At 39.4% G+C, this 18,896-nt stretch overlaps 1 protein-coding gene across 5 annotated transcripts in view; it reads right to left on the bottom strand.

The window, feature by feature from the left end:
- The window catches only part of relch (RAB11 binding and LisH domain, coiled-coil and HEAT repeat containing), a 55,839-nt gene that overhangs the window by 36,231 nt on the left and 712 nt on the right, over window positions 1-18,896 (bottom strand). For all 5 annotated transcript variants that reach the window (XM_017453139.3, XM_017453133.3, XM_017453134.3 and 2 more), the window contains exons 2-6: window positions 8,073-8,162; window positions 3,721-3,792; window positions 3,523-3,578; window positions 3,278-3,391; window positions 2,615-2,806 (exon numbers count right to left, since the gene is read on the bottom strand). In XM_017453139.3, coding sequence (XP_017308628.1) covers window positions 2,615-2,806; window positions 3,278-3,391; window positions 3,523-3,578; window positions 3,721-3,792; window positions 8,073-8,162 — 524 coding nt within the window. The remainder of the gene's footprint in view (window positions 1-2,614; window positions 2,807-3,277; window positions 3,392-3,522; window positions 3,579-3,720; window positions 3,793-8,072; window positions 8,163-18,896) is intronic.

Here is an 18,896-nt window from a genome sequence, read left to right as displayed (position 1 = left end):
TTCACTTAATGTTCACACCAAACATCAGAATTAAGAAGAAATGTGATCTCAGTGACTTTTACAGTGGCGGGGTTGTTAGTACCAGATGGGTTTTCAGAAACTGCTGATCTCCTCCTGTTTTCACACACAGCAATCTCTAGCGTTTACACAGAATGGTGTGAAGAACAACAACAAAAAAAAACCCAGTAAGAGACATTTCTGTGAACAGAAAACGCCTTGTTGATGGGAGACGTCACAGGAGAATGACCAAACTGGTTCAAGCTGACGGGACGGCTACAGTAACTCAAATTATAATGATAATGAGTCGTTATTGGTCACATATACATTACAGCAGAGTGAAATTCTTTTCTTCGCATACCCCAGCATGTTAGGAAGTTGGGGTCAGAGTGCAGGGTCAGACATGATACAGCACCCCTGGAGCAGAGAGGGTTAAGGGCCTTGCACAAGGGCCCAACAGTGACAGCTTGGCAGTGCTGGGGCATGAACCCCCGAACTTCCCAGTAATCCAGAGCCTTAACCGCCAAACCACCACTGCCCCTCTACCACTCAATCACAGAGGTAAAGCAGAAAAGCATCTCAGAACACGCTGATGGCCTAAAACAGCAGAAAGCAGATCAGGCTCAACTCCTGTCAACTAAGAACAGGAATCCGAGTCTTCAGTGGGCACGGGGTCACCCGAACTGGACAACTGAAGATTGGAAAAACATCACCACATCGTCTTTTTCCATTCTTCAGCTGTCCCTATTAAAGTGGCCGGTTATCATTCTTAGACAGATTTCAATACAGCCTTATGGATGAAACTTGTTCCAAATAAAAGTTAATGCCGTGTACACATTTACTTCATTTTACACATTTATTTATTTATTCATTACGTATTGAATAAGATTACACATGTATGGGTCGCATACAAAAACGACTTTTTTTTTTTTGCCTGAAGGTACTGTTTTGTCAAAAATAGCCAGGGCAGTTTATTAGATAATCTCTGATTAGCATAAACATAGCCCGAGAGCATATTTCTTTAATAAGATGAACACCCGCTCAACAGAAACATAATCCACTATTGCTGCGCTAATCAAATGTCAGTCATTGCCAAGTCTCCAAGTGTACTCACGAGGCTCCCAGTCAAATCAACTGCTGCCTAAATGACGACGACCTTTTATTAGATTCCCAGTTCATTAAAGTGCACCTATTAATGTTTTTCGAATATTACATTTCATGTAGCGTGTTATAGAGCTGTTTGAGAATGTAAAAAGTCTGCAAAAAATTTAAAAAATCAAAACGCACGACAAACGGAGTTAACGACTCCCGAAAGAAGGAACCGATTATGAACAGCTGAAACGAGTCGTTAGTGATTCCAGACTTTACTTCCTGTACTAACCTACGTAGGTTTGTAACAAAAAGCCCCGCCTCTGGTCTTCATCGCTGACAGAGATAAACCAATCACAACAGACTGGGACGTCTGACCAATCAGAGCAGAGTATGCTCTCTGAAAGGAGGAGTTTAGAACGAATCCTTTAGAACGGATCATTTAACGCGTTGTTTGTGACACTGGGGGGAAAAAAGGTAATGCTGCAGTTTAAATTACGAGCACGTTAAAGGGTTTTTGGACCTCGGATGCATGTAAATATATTGCATGAGACCTTTAAAACAAAATTAGACACGTTTCAAAACCATAATAGATGCCTTTAATGTAATAAAAGAAATAAGAATGCTCAAACTGTCGAAAACTAACAGGAAGCAAGACTTGCAAGTGGCCAGATATGGATGTGTTTATCTTGTTTTGTTTTTCTTCAATATGATTTTGATTTTAATAATAAAATGAGCATTCAGCACAGTTTTTCCCATTTCATATATAAATCTCTCATCAAGATATTAAACGATGGACCTCTCTGATCAAGCTGGACATAAACTAATGTATTCGGAAATCGCTCACAGGAGCATTTTCACAAGAAATGTGGTACTCGTGAAAAACCAGTTAGCTTCCGAGTGAGTGCAATTCCATGTCTAGGAAATGTGGAGAGAAAATGAATTTAGTCGGTGTCTTGTTCATCACCTCACACTTTTAAAAGCCGCACACGAGGTGTGTCAGGCTACAGCTGAAACTAAACTGCAGTGTGGTAGATCTCCAGATCTCACGGTTAGGCATCCTTGCAGTGTACATGATTGAATTCTACTGGAACATAATCGTGTTTGCGCAACATTCCCAGAACAAGGTTTATTTATCAGAGAATGACTGTCTTCCTTCTGCTGTCTTGCTTCCTAGTGAAATGATTATATATTCCAGTGCATAAACTAATCAGAGCTAATATGTCCGTCCGTATCAAAATGCACACTACGACGTAGCTGCCAAGAACAGGACGTCCTTCCAAAATTTAAAAAAGACAAGACAAAAACTTACCAGGGAGTCTGCCAAGAGACCAACAGCAACATTGAATTCTTACCTGCATTTGGTTCATATAGCCTGAGTGTAAGTGTGGTGCAACTCAAACAACATGAAAAAAAAATTATAAATACCATTTTGGCCTGTTCTCACGGTGGATAAAGTACAATAACCAGGAGTCTGGTAACTTGTCACCTTCTTATCTGATTCTTAAAACAAATCCATCATTGCTACCTGTATGGTCTCCTTTTTCTGCACAGGCTCCTGGGTAATGTAGTCTACTGGGAGGTCGTCAGCGTCCACGCCCACAGCTACGTCTACGGTTTCCCGGAGCGAAAGTTGGCTGCTGCCGCAGTTTCTGTAGAGCTGCAGCAGGTCAGGAGGTTTCGGAATGTTCAAACCCACGTCATCCCACAACTCAAAATCCTACGCACACAACAAACAGGAACACACACACACTTTTGATGTTATGAAGATTGCAGTAACATTGCGAGTGCATAAAGTATGACATACATACATACACATATATAACATATATACATTCTAAACGTTTAACATCCTGATCATTAAATTTTAAAAATAATTGAAAAAAAACCCAGAACTAATATGGCACTTTCATTACACACAGTTCGACTCAAGTATGTGACTTGTGATGGCACCAAGACTAATTTAGAGGTTTAACAGTAACAGAAGATGAATCCTTACGCAATCACAACTTAAACTTTTTTATTTATTTATTTTTTAAATCTGTAAATAATTTTGCTATCAATATTACCCAGGTCCATCTTATAATACTACAAAACAGCAAATAATTCAGGGGGGGGGGGGGGGGATACTTATGCAAAGCCCTTCAGACTATTGTGCCTAGGTACATAAATAAGCTTTACTAAACATTACCTGATCATCATTTTCATCAGAGAAGGTGATGGATGACAGCTTGCATTCATTTTTTAATAAATACTCGTTCACTAAAAAATTTAAGGCCCGTTTCTCCAGGGGGCGGATGGGTTCCTAGGGTGGAAAAATATCAGTTAGACGTGCTGAATTGCTTGTGAGGTTTGAGGATTTTTTTTTTTAAAGCAAAAAGTAATAAAATTTGGCTTAACGTTAATCCTTTCAATATTGATAGAAGAGAGGCTGACCTGAATTTCAGGACTGGATTTGAAGTTTTTGCGCTCTTGGGAGGGGATTTCACACTCTAAGCGTGAAAGAGAGAGAGACAGAGAGAGACAGAGAGAGAAAGACAATTGGCATGTGAATGAACACACTGCCCTCAGGAGCGAGTCAAGCTCCTACAGCAGTAAGCACCGAAGTGTGTGAGAAGTTGTAAAGTACGCCACCTGCAGCCTGAGTCAGGTTGGTGCGCAGAGCCTGAATGGTCTCCTTGGCTTTCCGTAATTCAAACTCCAGAACTGGGCCGAGGGAGGGGGTGGGTCACCACACGCAAACACACACACACACACACACACACACACACACACACACACACACACACACACACACACAAGCATCCAACCAAGAGAAAGGCACAACCAAAAGAACAAAGTATGGCAATGAAAAACAGATGAAGAAAGAAATAAAATACAAGATTTGTAAGAAAAAAAAAGGCAGAACCGAAACAGGGACATGCACACTATGGATCTAATGAACGCATGCAGCAGAGATTGCTGGGACAGCTGGCAAAATTTCACACGCAGCACTTTATTTATTTATTTTTATAATAAATGTTATTTTTAATGATTCAACTATCTGCTGTCTGACCCAGGATTTTTACAGAACTAGAAAGTCAAATGGGAAGAAAAAAGAAAAAAAGGAAAAGAAAAAAAAAAACAAAAACAAAAACAAAAAAAACAAAAAAAAAAAAAAAAAAAAACACACTTTCATAGTATCCACTTTGCTAGTGATGTTTTGAAATAAGAACGCCACCATCATAGCCATTTACCACCAAATCGTGCTGATGCCTATGCTGGAACCTTTCTGCACGGTTCTACTACCAGTTTCTTTTCCCAAGAAGCAATGAGATCAGAAGCTCAAGTGTCTCCAGTTAGTCACGTGACCGTCATTAAATTACGACGTGTGCCGTGAGGGAGGGTCTAAAAGCAACTGCTGCTGCAAAAAAAAAAAAAAGTAAACAAAATGAATACTGCAACTTTTCTTACAGCGGCTACACTCTGTATAAAAAGCTAAAAGCATTGTAAAAATATATAAATGTGTACTTCCTGTCAATTGCGATACGTAAACAAAGTTAACGTTTAGTTGAATAAGCCTAGTTGTAGGGCTTGTAACTAAAAGGTAAGTAACTGACAAAACTGAACAGCAACCACACTTAACTTTTAATCATTAATGATTAGTTTATAAATAAGACAATTCAAAGTGGGTACCAGGCCCTCCAGGATTTCGTGATTTTGCCATCAGAGAAATGAACGCAAAAATCGAGCAATCTCCTCAATATTCGAAGGAGCTTGCAATTTTTCAGTATTACTGCAGATTTTCTGCAGATTCGGGCCGAGACGCGTCATGTGACATCACGACACCAAAGCCAAAAGCCCTCTTCGATTCACGTCCGTTGAACACGAGTACAGCTAAAAATGTCTCATTTACCAACAAATATCACTGCGAAAGACAATTTTGTGCAAGTGCAATTTCAGCACTTCAAGTAGTTTTCTGCAAAAAAACAACAACAACAACAACAAAAAAAAACAACCTCCCAATAGAACTCCACGAAACCCGGTACAGACTGGGTTACGTTTTGATTCGTAATGACTATTAATATGACCACTTTTCATTAGAGCCCCAGTCGCTGAAGAGGCGGGACTTGTTTTGAATTGAAGCAGATAACAAACAAACAGTTCCTCCATCCAATCGTCTTTAAAAATTCTGTTTACATCGGCGGAGAAAAGAAAAAAAAGCCGAACAAGCCATCATGACTTCACAAATCAGATCAGATATTCAGGGTAAAAGTTGTTTTTTTTTTAATCTAATCTAAAGACTGTGAAAACTTTCTTTTGTTGATGAACTACCTTATAAGCGATTCACTGCACAAGCTGCAATGGACGATCTGCTACAGTACCCATGACTGTTCATGTTTAAAAAAAAACCCAGAGTCGTTGAAATATGACCGGTATTTTTCCTGCTGCAGTATTTTCTAGCTCTCAGTTCTAGGACTCAGTTCTGAAATACTCTACTAGGACCTCATCCGAACTGCAGTCCACCAGTTGATGACCCCTACAGTTTAGGAAACTTTGGATAGTAAAATATGGTCCATAATGACACAAGTACTACTTGTAAAATCCTACACGACTACTGCTGTATACACCATTCATTTGTAAACGTCCACATTCGGTTACGTAACAATCCAGCTCTAAATCCAATCAAAACCTGGGTCACTTCTTAAAAAAAAAGTTTCAGCACCAGCACCGTGTCGGTGGAAATGGGGTATGTGAAGGGCATGACACTAGCACAAATTGACAAAAGTCAACTCTTCCAACTTCTCACTTCTTTGTTAAACGGTTCAATTAAACCAAAAAAAATAAAAATAAAAAATAACTTGGTCTTCCTATGACTCAAAGTCCTATACACATCGATCAATACCGTGCATTTAATTATAAGCAACGTAGCATCGAACATTTTCCCGATATGATATGTAATATCTGCCGGAGCCTGCAGCAATCTTGCTACAGCAGCCTTTTCTGAGAAAAAGCACTGGGAGAAGAAGCATGAAGAGGAGAAGACACTTGGCATACCTGTGCACTGGAGATCTGCAGAGAACGCCCAATGCCTGGATTAAAAGCTACAGCTAAAGCTTCCTCAAACCAGTACTTACTTCAAGATTGTACTAAAGAACCTATTACAAAAGCTAGATGGGCTGGAGCTATGTGGACGAGAGAGAGAGAGAGAGAGAGAGAGAGAGAGAGAGAGAGAGAGAGAGAAATACGACTAGGACCAGGAAGAATTCCTCTGCAGATCAGGAGAGCACAGGATGCAGACTGAACGAATGGCAAAACTTAAAAGCAAGCAAAAATAAGTGGCAAGTCTGGATGGTTCAACACAGCAAGGAGGGGGGAGGGAGGGGGGGGGGGGGGGCAAAAACTGGTGTTGGGACTCATCAGAAAGCCAGAAAACCCCAGGTCAGACAGCCAGGGCTGTTGGATTCGGAGAATTGGCTGCAAGTGTCCAATCGTGACTTTGACAATAGACAGGCTTTCTCTGCTGCAAGGTTCCTAAATCCCTCGACTTAGCGATGACAAACTAGAGTTCTACGTACACAATTTTTACTAGGAAAAATATACAATTGTTATTTGCTATACAGTAAGTATGAAAATTAGAGTTTTGGTCGAATCATAAAAAAATAGGCCACATTTAAAGAATAATTAACAATTATTTAAACAACACTCTAAAATTGGATCTGCTTATACAATACAACAGAATACTCGCTCTGAGATGTGGAAAAAAAAAAAGTGTGTATAGAAATACTAAATAATACTGAGACAAAGCTCACAAGTCGCCCTCCATCTCAGTACGTTTCTGCTACACCCCTATCAGGCCTCATGTCCTGATCAGATGATCAGTTACTGTGCCATTGGAGAACATTTTCTCATAAATCAAGCATATGTCAGTCTGGCTCAGTTGTAATCCTTGGCCTTTTATCAAGACCTTAATTAAGAAAAAGCACAGCAAAAACTAGCCAAGTGTTTGTTAAAGAACAACTGCAAGGCAGCGCAAGAGTTATAAACTGCTGATAAAAAACAAAATAAGAAGCAGGATTAATTATAACAGCACAGAGCTCAATAACAGCACATCGTTCGGTGTGTATTTGCTGTATTGAGTTGTCCTATCGTTCTAGTGAAGCTGTAGTCTTTGTACATTGCTCTGGTCTTACGCAAGATTTGCACAATGTGTAGTGAACTGAAGCGATCCTGGAGGCTCCATATTTCCTCCCACTGTATACCTAAGCCTGTCATGGTTATTATATAAAAATCGCTAGACTGCACAAACAAATGCTGCATACACATATTTAGTTGGTTATTATTATGACTATCGTTCTGTTACAAGAAAACAAATATTGTAATAGATACTGATTACCGTAAAAGCGCCTTCACCTATTATAACAATACGATATTTTTTGCCTAATATGGAGAGCGCGAGAATATAAAATTGGCTTCATTATTACCAGGTAGATTACAAGTTAAACACGTCACCCATAGAAGGAGGAACCTAACCAGTAAAAGTGTTGATCGAGCAATATTCTGTGAATTTAATTATCTTATTAGAACGTTTTCATTGGAATTTTTGGCCCCTCCATGGGTTCGGCCTGCTCATCATCTTCAAAGAATAAGTACATTGTGCTGAATGAGGCTCGAGCTGAAAGCGTTCAGTGAAGCACGCCGCTGTCGGCCTCATCATCATTCAGAACAACTGAGCACCACGTGGACGCTGCTGTGACCAAGAACGGAGAAGCACTAATGTTCCCTGCAGGTCTTGCAAAGATGTTTTAAAGTGACTATAACAGTAATATCGGATGCGGACTTCATGGACAACTCCGAATAAAAGAAAAAAACAGTAAATATCTTAAAAAGGGTTGCCAGGGTTGACATTTCTGGATGATGAACAACCCTTGAGACCTCTTTTGATGGCTTTTGATGAGCACAGTGTCCTGCCCTATTGCACTTGTTCCCTTACGCACTACACTTACCTGCCACCCTGTCGTCCGACTCCCTGTTCCCGTCGTCCGAGTACCGCGTGAAATCCAACGAGTCCAGCGTGCTGATGCTGCCAGCCCGATCTGCAAAGGAGGAAAAATCAGTTACATCAGCATCTCTCTCACTCCTCCAGTCTAAATGTCGTCATCTACGTTCATAATCTAAAAACAATTCATCAAACATAATTTAGCCCTTATGCCAAATGTAGTCAGTCAACAAAAATATATATATTTGCTGTCCTGTGTTTGCTTCGTTAGTTCTCCAGTATAGCTACGTGACTAAGGTAGCTAAGAAGTAAGGAACGTCGATCCCACCCAAAATATGTTTCATAAATAAAAACTATATACCTCATATATTTATATAATTGCTTCAGATAACACATTTAGGAGTGCAAAGGATGCCAAGTTGTGCCAAATAAGATAAGATTTCAGTAAGTGTGCTAAGTGTGTGTCCTAATCCATAACAATATGTCTGTGTGACATTACCAGTGAAGTGGATGCGATATGAGGCAGATATTTACAGAAAATTATTTTGGGTGAAAAACTTCCATTGGGGAAAGAAATGAAATGAAATGAGATGGACTCTGATTATGAAAGTGGACATAAATGCACACACTACTGAATTTACCACAGCAGTGATAAGGAAGAGTTGTTGCCTTAGTATCGTAGTGTTGGCAAATCTATGTGTAGGTGTGACCTGAATAGCAATATCAGCTGGCATATCAGCTAGTAGCACCATGCAATTCTGTCTCTGGGTGTTATTGTAATGCACTACTCCCAAAATCTAAAACCTACATATCATTGTATTAAACAGTAGAGTAGAGTTTGGATATAGACCTAAATCAGCATCTCAAGATCATATTACATTATACACTGAATAGCGCAGAATAGCTTCCATGTGTCAGAACAGGCACAGGTATTAAAACCCAAAACATGCAATATTATATTCAGATATAAAAGATAATATCTGATATGACTGAATGCAAAAAGCATCCACATTTCAATTTCCAGCGGTTTAAGTATGCTATCCTGGTGTTAATAGTACTTCACAACTCAGGAAATATCTCAGTGTGAACACACTACTCAAAATAAAAGTACATGACGTATACCATTTGAGACACATCCCTGGCTTAGTCATCTACTTGCGCTACTGAAAACATGAACATTTCCACTAATCTATATCAAACATTACAAATGATAGATAGATATACAGGATACTATGAACCAGTGGTTCGCAAAGTTATTTTAGCTTTTGCGGAGAGTAACTGTCACTATACCTCCTGTTTAGCCTGGTAGCTCGTTCACAAAAGTTCAGTTCATATGAAAATATGAATTCAAAACTCATATTAAAGTGCACCTATTATGTTTTCTCAAATATTTAATTTAATGTAGCGTGTTATAGAGCTGATTGTGAATGTAAAAAGTCTGCAAAGTTTCAAAAGTCAAAGCACACGACAGACAGAGTTATTGACTCCCGAAAGAAGGAACCGATACTGAACAGCTGAAACGAGTCATTAGTGATTGCAGAATTTACTTCCTGTACAAACCTACGTAAGTTTGTAACAAAAAAAACAAAAAAAAAACGCTCTGGTCTTCATAGGCTGCTCACTGACAGCGGTAGACCAATCACAACAGACTGGGACATCTAACCAATCAGATTAGCGTATACTCTCTTAAAGGAGGAGTTTAGAATGAATCTTTTCATTCTAAAAGATTGAATGAAATGGGGGGGGGGGGGGGGGTGTTAAATTATGAGCACATTAAAGTGTTGTTTTTTTTGTTTTTGTTTTTTACCTTAGATGCATGTAAATCTACTGTATGAGATTTTTTAAAACAAAATTAAACACATTTCAAGACCATAATAGGTGCACAAGCATCCATTGTGTCATGCCTCTTGTCCTCTTGTGCATCTTTTATGAGAAGAGAAACAGTTGTATACAGTATTATGGAAATAATACAACATCATGAAATCTCTTGAGACAGGGCTTTATTCAGACAGTGACTGACGTAGCCTTGTTCCTGCTATATTTGAACGTTACATGTGAAAATAGTGACTGACCTATACATTTCAACTGTTAAGCCCCAATTATCAAAAATGAACAACCAAGAGTGTACTTCCTTTAGCTTTTGGTCAGACTTCCTGTCAGGTTTACTCAAGTTAACTAACTTGAAAAAATTTTTCACTTTGATATATGAATGAGGCCATATCAAGCATTTCTGAGTAGACGTAGTTTTATGCATTCAAAACATTTTCTAAAATGCCCTGTCAAGTTAGCTTATTACGGCCAGCTAGCTAGCATCAGCAGTGATGATTATAAACATTTATGAATATAACTTGTCCTTTCACAGTTACTGTCAGGTTAGCTTACGTTATCCTGTTGACAATCAATAAAGATTAGGAACATTTATGAATGTTATACGTACAAATTTCTCTCAGAAATCCTGTCAGGCTAGCTCAGATTATCTAGCTGGCTAACATTTATAGTGAATAACTGGAGCATTTAAAAATATGGCTTAAAATTTCTCTCAGAAATCCTGTCAAGCTGGCTCGGGTTATCTAGCTGGCTAACATTTACAGTGAGTAACTGAAGCATTTAAAAATATGGCTTAAAATTTCTCTCAGAAATCCTGTCAGGCTAGCTCAGGATTATCTAGTTGCCAAATATTTATAGTGAATACCTGAAGCATTTAAAAATATGGCTTAAAATTTCTCTCAGAAATCCTAATAGCCTAGCTCGGGATATCTAGTTGCCAAACATTTATAGTGAATACCTGAAGCATTTAAAAATATGGCTTAAAATTTCTCTCAGAAATCCTAATAGGCTAGCTCGGGTTATCTAGCTGGCTAATATTTACAGTGAATAATATGAACATTTAAGCATATGTCTTCCAATGGTTATCACAGTTACCATAACAGTCTTGCTATTTGGTATTTAGTTCTGAATGTAGCTAGATTGTCACCTAGCATTATTAGATTTTAGACTATTTCTTTAGCTAACATCCATCCCTGAAACATTCCACTGAACATTCCACTGATAAACTGAACTCATTTTAAAGTCAAAACAAGATCATGTCAGTGGAAAAAGTGGCAGATCACGAATACACATAGTCTGACACTTCCTATCTGAATTTGGCCACTGAGTGATGTGATGACTTTAGCAGTTCAGGGACACAAGGAAGAAAATCGAAGATAGGACTGTGAAGTAAAACGCAATACACGTAAATCACTTCCAGATACAAGTTAACGTGTGTGAAATGGGCGAATTATGTCCTTTAATTTGCTATTCAGGTCTGGGTCAAATTCATAAACAGCTGATAAATATACCAACTAATGAGAAAACACTAACAGCTTTGCTTATGCTCGATGTAACAACAGTGTTAGCAGTGTAAAAGAAATAAAGGACCTTTATACCACACATTAGTTTAAGTTGGGTAAGAAAGCAGGTGTGAGTCATAATTGTAAATCACTTGTACAAATTAAGGATGCACTAGGGCTTGGCAACATGACAATAGCTATACAATAATACTGATATCGTGATACCTTATGCCATAATATACTTTTCTGTGATATTGCAGAATCCTATAAAAACAAATTTAAATAGCAGTGGATTGGAAACAGCTGATTTCATGTTAGAATTTATTAAAATGACATTAAAATAATAATAATAATAATAATAATAATAATAATAATAATAATAATAATAATAAATTTCTATTCATAGACATAAAAGTTGTTGTTTTTTTGTAACATTACTGTTTTACTGGCATTTGGTTTGCAAACCATATACTGTATTGCGATACACATGAGCAAGTATCATAAAACAAAAAAAATAAAATGCCTGCATGTATCGTGATTAGATATGTGTCATATCACCCATATCCAAAGCTGAGAAAGAAAACCTGAACCAGTACTACACTGACTGAACAACCCAGAAGACTACGACACCCAGAATCCAAATCTCCCTCAGTCCCACAGGTGGACCTCTGCCAAGATGACCGTAAAAGCTCATTAACCATCATAGAGGGCTGAAAATTTTGCTCCTGACTATGTGCGACCATGTGTGCGTGTGCCATTCAACATGGTACGATTCAGCCATGAAAGAGCAGGAGGAGGGGAGAACGCAAGAAGAGACGAGCCTGCTTTGATGACTACCACACAGATGCTCTGCACAAATGATCCAATTAGGACACACATTATGCTCCCAGCATTCGTTCAGCCGAGCTGCAAATCCCCATCTAATAATACTGCAGATTTTAACCTGTTTGTCAAACCAACATCTCTGTCCTTTATCTGCTATAGTGGAATTAAATGTGTCATATTTTAGTATATTGTGACATATATATATATACATTTTTTAAAGGACATAACAGGATTAAAACACTGTAATTGTTTACATGGTGAGGTTTTTCGAAGGAGTCTCCAGTTTCAGCTCTTTGTAATAGTTTCTATAGTTTGTAATTGTATCTTATTAACTTTTTTCTTAGGAGAGGCTGGTGAAAGAACGACAGTTCATAGCCATTATAATACAAGTGATAACGAGAACTAGCTTGTTTTTTCAAAAGCATTCTTTAAGAAATTAGACCCAGTTAGGTGAACATTACTTACTGGGTATTTCGAAGACAAAACTGTATTTTAGTATTTAGGAGATCAGTGTTTATTTGTTATACAGTGTTTATTTGTTAGGATGCTATGCAATCACAGTGACTAGTGATGACTTTCACGAACCGCAAATCGTGATACAACATACAAGTTGTGTGAAATTTCTCGAGAAAACAAAAATCATTCCTGTTCAGATCTTTAACTGCATAATAAGCAGATAGTTAGATAAGGTAAGGTAGTTAGGTACTTTAGCTAGCTACTATTAAGGCTTTTACTTAATAGTACAGTCAGTAGTGTCATTTAGCTGACTCTGTTATCCAAAGCAAGGCAACGGGTTTAGATCCTAGCCTAATCACATCTAACGTGATTCAGAAATATATGTAACAAATCCACATTTGTTCAGCAGATACACTTCTCATGGCAAAAGCAATTATTTATCTACATTTATTCTACAATTATTGTATTGTTCATTTTTAAAAACCGTTCCAACTCTAAGTGACATTTTGGCAGATATTTCCTCCACACAAAAGAAGTGCGGCTGCGAGTGCAAGCCATCTGCTCCTCCTTAGCAGGATGTCAGCCTCACAGGAAGATGGCATGCGTTAGTAACAATAAAAGTGAAAAGATCCTGGCTTCAGTGCACAAAGCACACACAGGGCAAATTAGAAGAGCAAATATTCGGCCACTCTGGCCCCATAACAGATTGGTGGTGCAGTCCAGCTGTACCAGCTGTAGTAGTGCACAGCTAACAGTAGTGACGGGTAGTAAAGCTGAGAAGACAACCTATGGTGGTGAACTAACCTATATGTTCGATGGGAAGTTATTTGACCAGCTAATGCTACTTGATAAGATAACAACACAATTTTGTGGTGCACTATATGTCCAGTACGGACAGAGCCAGATAATGCTTATGACAATGGTCATAGTCGAGAAAACCATCTTTGTACTGAATCATAAGCCCAAATGAGGAATCACTTGGGCATCTAATGCTAGTAACAGCCTAGAAGACATGTCATGATGTATAAAAAAAATGTATATAGTCCTCTTAGCTAGCAACCCAGTCAAGAGGACTATAGTCTGCCATGCACTATATGCACAATAGGATGCCATTTGTGTAGCTAACGCTTGTTAAAAAGTAGCATAGCTGAGATGTAGTCTAAGCAGTGCACTTTATGTCCAGTGTGGAGTCATTTGAGCAGCTTATACTAGTGACACAGTGTAACACAACTGACAGTTTAACAATGCTGACACAGTGTAACACAACGCTGACACAGTGTAACACAACGCTGACACAGTGTAACACCGCTGACAGTTTAATAGCATTGGCACAGTGTAATACCGCCGACACAGCGCAACACAGCTGACAGTTTAACAGCACTGACACAGCGTAACACCGCCAACACAGTGTAACACCACTTACAGTTTAATAGCGTTGGAAGAGTTTAACACTGCCAACAGAGTAACATGGCCGACAGTTTAACAGCACTTACACAGTGCAACACGGCGACAGTTTAACAGCACTTACACAGTGCAACACAGCCGACAGTTTAACAGCACTTACACAGTGCGACACAGCCGACAGTTTAACAGCACTTACACAGTGCGACACGGCCGACAGTTTAACAGCACTTACACAGTGCGACACGGCCGACAGTTTAACAGCACTTACACAGTGCGACACGGCCGACAGTTTAACAGCACTTACACAGTGCGACACGGCCGACAGTTTAACAGCACTTACACAGTGCGACACGGCCGACAGTTTAACAGCACTTACACAGTGCGACACGGCCGACAGTTTAACAGCACTTACACAGTGCGACACGGCCGACAGTTTAACAGCACTTACACAGTGCGACACGGCCGACAGTTTAACAGCACTTACACAGTGCGACACGGCCGACAGTTTAACAGCACTTACACAGTGCGACACGGCCGACAGTTTAACAGCACTTACACAGTGCGACACGGCCGACAGTTTAACAGCACTTACACAGTGCGACACAGCCGACAGTTTAACAGCACTTACACAGTGCAACACGGCGACAGTTTAACAGCACTTACACAGTGCGACACGGCCGACAGTTTAACAGCACTTACACAGTGTGACACGGCGACAGTTTAACAGCACTTACACAGTGTGACACGGCGACAGTTTAACAGCACTTACACAGTGTGACACGGCGACAGTTTAACAGCACTTACACAGTGTGACACGGCGACAGTTTAACAGCACTTACACAGTGTGACACGGCGACAGTTTAACAGCACTTACACAGTGTGACACGGCGACAGTTTAACAGCACTTACACAGTGTGACACGGCGACAGTTTAACAGCACTTACACAGTGTGACACGGCCGACAGTTTAACAGCACTTACACAGTGTAACACAGCCGACAGTTTAACAGCACCGACAGTGTAACACAGCCGACAGTTTAGCAGCACTGACAGTGTAACACAGCCGACAGTTTAGCAGCACTGACAGTGTGACACAGCCGACAGTTTTAAATCACTCACACAGTGAAACAGCACTTACACGGTGTCAAACCGATCACACTGTATAGGCCTACCTCAACCTACTGTACACACAGTGTAACAAGAAAGACAAGCTATAACACAGTAGACACAACGTAACTATGCTGACGCAGTGACAGTGTAACACAGGGTAATACAGCTGACTGGGTGTAATATAGTGTAACACCGCTGACACAGCTGAGGCCTAAAAACCACGTAGCACACCACACAGAGGAGCACACGATGTCATGCACTATATGTCCACTTTATGTAGAGTCATTTGGGTGGCAGACTCAAAAAATTTGTGACAAGCATCGCATGATTTATTTGCATCTCATTTCCTTCTCCTGCAGGAACAGCTATGTCACCGGCTGATGAGGTCACTTCCTAGAAACCACCAGAACAGTAAGGAATAGTAGAGATTTTATGATGAAACTAATTTTGTGTTTTTTTTTTGTTTTTTTTAAACACTAGAAAGCTCACAGAGTGATTCAACTGATCACACACACACACACACACACACACACACACACACACACACACACACACACATACCCTTTCCCAGCATACGAGGGAATGATTGGCATCATTTTATTATATTACAGAAAGACACAGTATTCTATAGCGTCACACAATTTGTAACGACTGCTAAGTCACTTAAACCCCGATTATCACTGTCTTTACTGGGAAACGCTTTAATCTAACAAACATTTTCACAGCATTTGAGGAAACCTGAACCAAAGCCCTGTGCGCTGTTATCTTACACCTGTACTGAAGTATGCTGTGGGTCAAACACTCCAATCACATGCATAACCTTGACAAGAACTCAGTAACAGTAGATGCAAGTGGAAATAATCAAAAGTCATGCTGTGAAAAGTAAACAAGAGTCAGAGAAGGACACGCCATCAGGAATAATCACACACACACACACACACACACACACACCTCAGCAGGAAGAATGACAGCAACTAGGAAAGAGAGCTCACGATTACATCCCACACGTACACACAAACTGCAAATCTTTCATCGCACGCTGTTACGTACCGATCACGTGACCAGCCCCATTTTTCCTTTTCTTTTTATCCAGCACCTGCATGGCTGGGATCAGTGAGGGGAAAACTCCACAGTGATCATCAGCAATACATACACATGAAATACAACCTAAAAGGAGATTCAGCTCTCATCTGCTTTTATAAAGAGTCCTACATTCGGTGTGAAACATGGGCTTCTGCACCCTATGTAGTGCATGATAAGGATCTGGTAGCAAATAACAGCTTTTATACCCTATGTAGTGCATTATAAATCCAACTCAGCTCTCTACTGCATGTATAACTGATCTGTACAGAGTATAAAATAATAATCTTTGCACCCCAATATACCTCATTTGGAAAAAGCTGAGATTCATCCTTCACCTCCTTTTATAAATGAATAGCTCCTGCACGCTACGAAGTGCACTATGTGGCCAATAAAAAGCTATTTGGGAGTGAAAAACGATCTTCTACACCCTATGTAGTGCCCTAGATGTCTTATAGGAAAACCTTTGCGATTCAGCTTTTGACTGAACGATAAAGGGAATGAAATAATTAGGGATGCACCGAAATGAAAATTCTTGGCTGAAGCCGAATATAAAGAAAAACTTGTCCGAAGGCCGAATACCGAACACGTTTTTTCCATTTATTTTGCCATTTTTTTCCACCAGTGCATAAATTAAATAGTCAAAATGTGCTTTTTACTATTTTGTCTTGCTTTTCAAAGAAATAAATAAATTACAAAAACTACAATTTCAAAATATTTATTTAACACTGAACATTTTTTTTTTCATTCCAGCAGGCATAGGCTACCAACAAGGCACAATATAACTTTAAATAAATATATTAGGAAAATAAAAATATTTTTATGTGGTCATCTTTGAGCCCCCCTTGAATAGCCAATGTTAGGCCTATAACTGACTGCTGAAAGAATGGAACACTCTGTAGCCTACAACAAAAAAGTGCATTATAAGGTGCATTGACAAGAATGCAAAAAATGGTTCTATTGGGTTCTATACGGCTGATTATACTGGGGATATATACCGCTCGCGTCCCTGTACACCTCGCGGAGTATTAGAGTAGATATAGTATAGTTAGATACGTAGTTAATGTTATGTTCCATGATGGATTTAGTTAGTTTAAACTATAGATTAGTTCATTTAGTCCCTGCTGGTTTCTCCGCTCCCAGTCCATAGTACTAGTTCCTGATTCTTGTTTTGTGTTTTGACCCTGTTTTCTGTGACCGCGACTTTGATTCCTGCTTTGCCCCGTTTATGCCTGTTTACCGATCGCCCGACCCTTTGCCTGTCTTGACTACGTTTTTTGGATTACGATTTTGATTTGTCTGCCTGCCCTTAAATAAATACGTCTTTACCTGCTTCCGTACTCTACTCCCTTACGTCTGGCGACGTGACAGAATACCCCGGAACAGAAACAAAACAAACGCACGTGTCCACAGTAAACATCCGAAGAGCACGTAGCTCGTGCATGCACGCACCCCCTCATCGAGGTCGTGACATTCGCCCGTCTCACTCTGGTTGCTAGGCTATTTGGTCGCGTCATCAAACACGTTATTGTTTGGTCAAATTTGTTCGGCCGAACACCGAAAATGCTTTTTTTTTTTGCTAGGGAAAAAATATTCGGTGCATCCCTAGAAATAACGACTCCTGCGCCCTACGTAGTGCACTATATGCACACTATTGCCAGCAGGAAGCCATGTGGGATTTGTCTCCTTCCTTACTCCCTTGTTTAAGTGGACTAGAATCATACATCCATGTAGTGCCCTAGGACTTACAGTAAACCAGTACAGGTTTAATTCCTTTTACCCTACACGGGGTACGAAACGAGAGCTCGTACACTCTCTGTAGTGCACTATACGGTGTATGTACTACATGGCCTGTCCCTAATCCCTATACAAGTGCACTAGATAAGAGCAAACAATGATTCTTACACTAGTGGACTCTTCTAGGAAATCATTTGCGAGTCCATGTTCGAAAACATTTCATTAGTGCACTACACTATGTGAAATAATAGCAGAGGCACCCTATGTAGTGCATTATATTTACCTGAAGTCCAATTAGAAGCCATTTGGGATTTGTTTCACTAATACCACTCATAAAAGTGCACTAGACAGGAGTGACACTTACACCTGATTTAGTGCTCTAGGACGTACAGAAAACAATCAGAAAGCACACTTTATATGATATGAAATGACAGCTCGTCCACACTTTGTAGTGCACTACATATATGTACTACACTGGGATTTGTCTCACACACAGGACTGGCACTTATACCTAATTTAGTGCCCTAGGACTTACAGAAAACAATCATAAGGACATTTTATATGGCCAGTAGCAAGCCATTTGGGATGTCTACATAATACCTAAAGAAAACGTTTGAGAGTTTGAAAGGTAATGTCCAATTTGGGATATGTTTCTGTTCTCCCAGTACAAGTGCACTAGATCTGACTCTGACAGCTTTTATATATATATATATATATATATATATATATATATATATATATATATATATATATATATATATATATAGTCTTATACCTGAGCCTATATCCTACTAAGTGTACAGAGTATGTAATATTTTCTATACTGTTGTATACACTACACAGGGTATAATGATGATCCCTGCACTATGAGAAGTCTGCTCCATGTGGAAC

The sequence above is a fragment of the Ictalurus punctatus genome, chromosome 23, assembly GCF_001660625.3.
Source record: "Ictalurus punctatus breed USDA103 chromosome 23, Coco_2.0, whole genome shotgun sequence".
NCBI classification, from domain to species: domain Eukaryota; kingdom Metazoa; phylum Chordata; class Actinopteri; order Siluriformes; family Ictaluridae; genus Ictalurus; species Ictalurus punctatus.
This window is presented reverse-complemented; position numbering and strand designations above follow the sequence as displayed.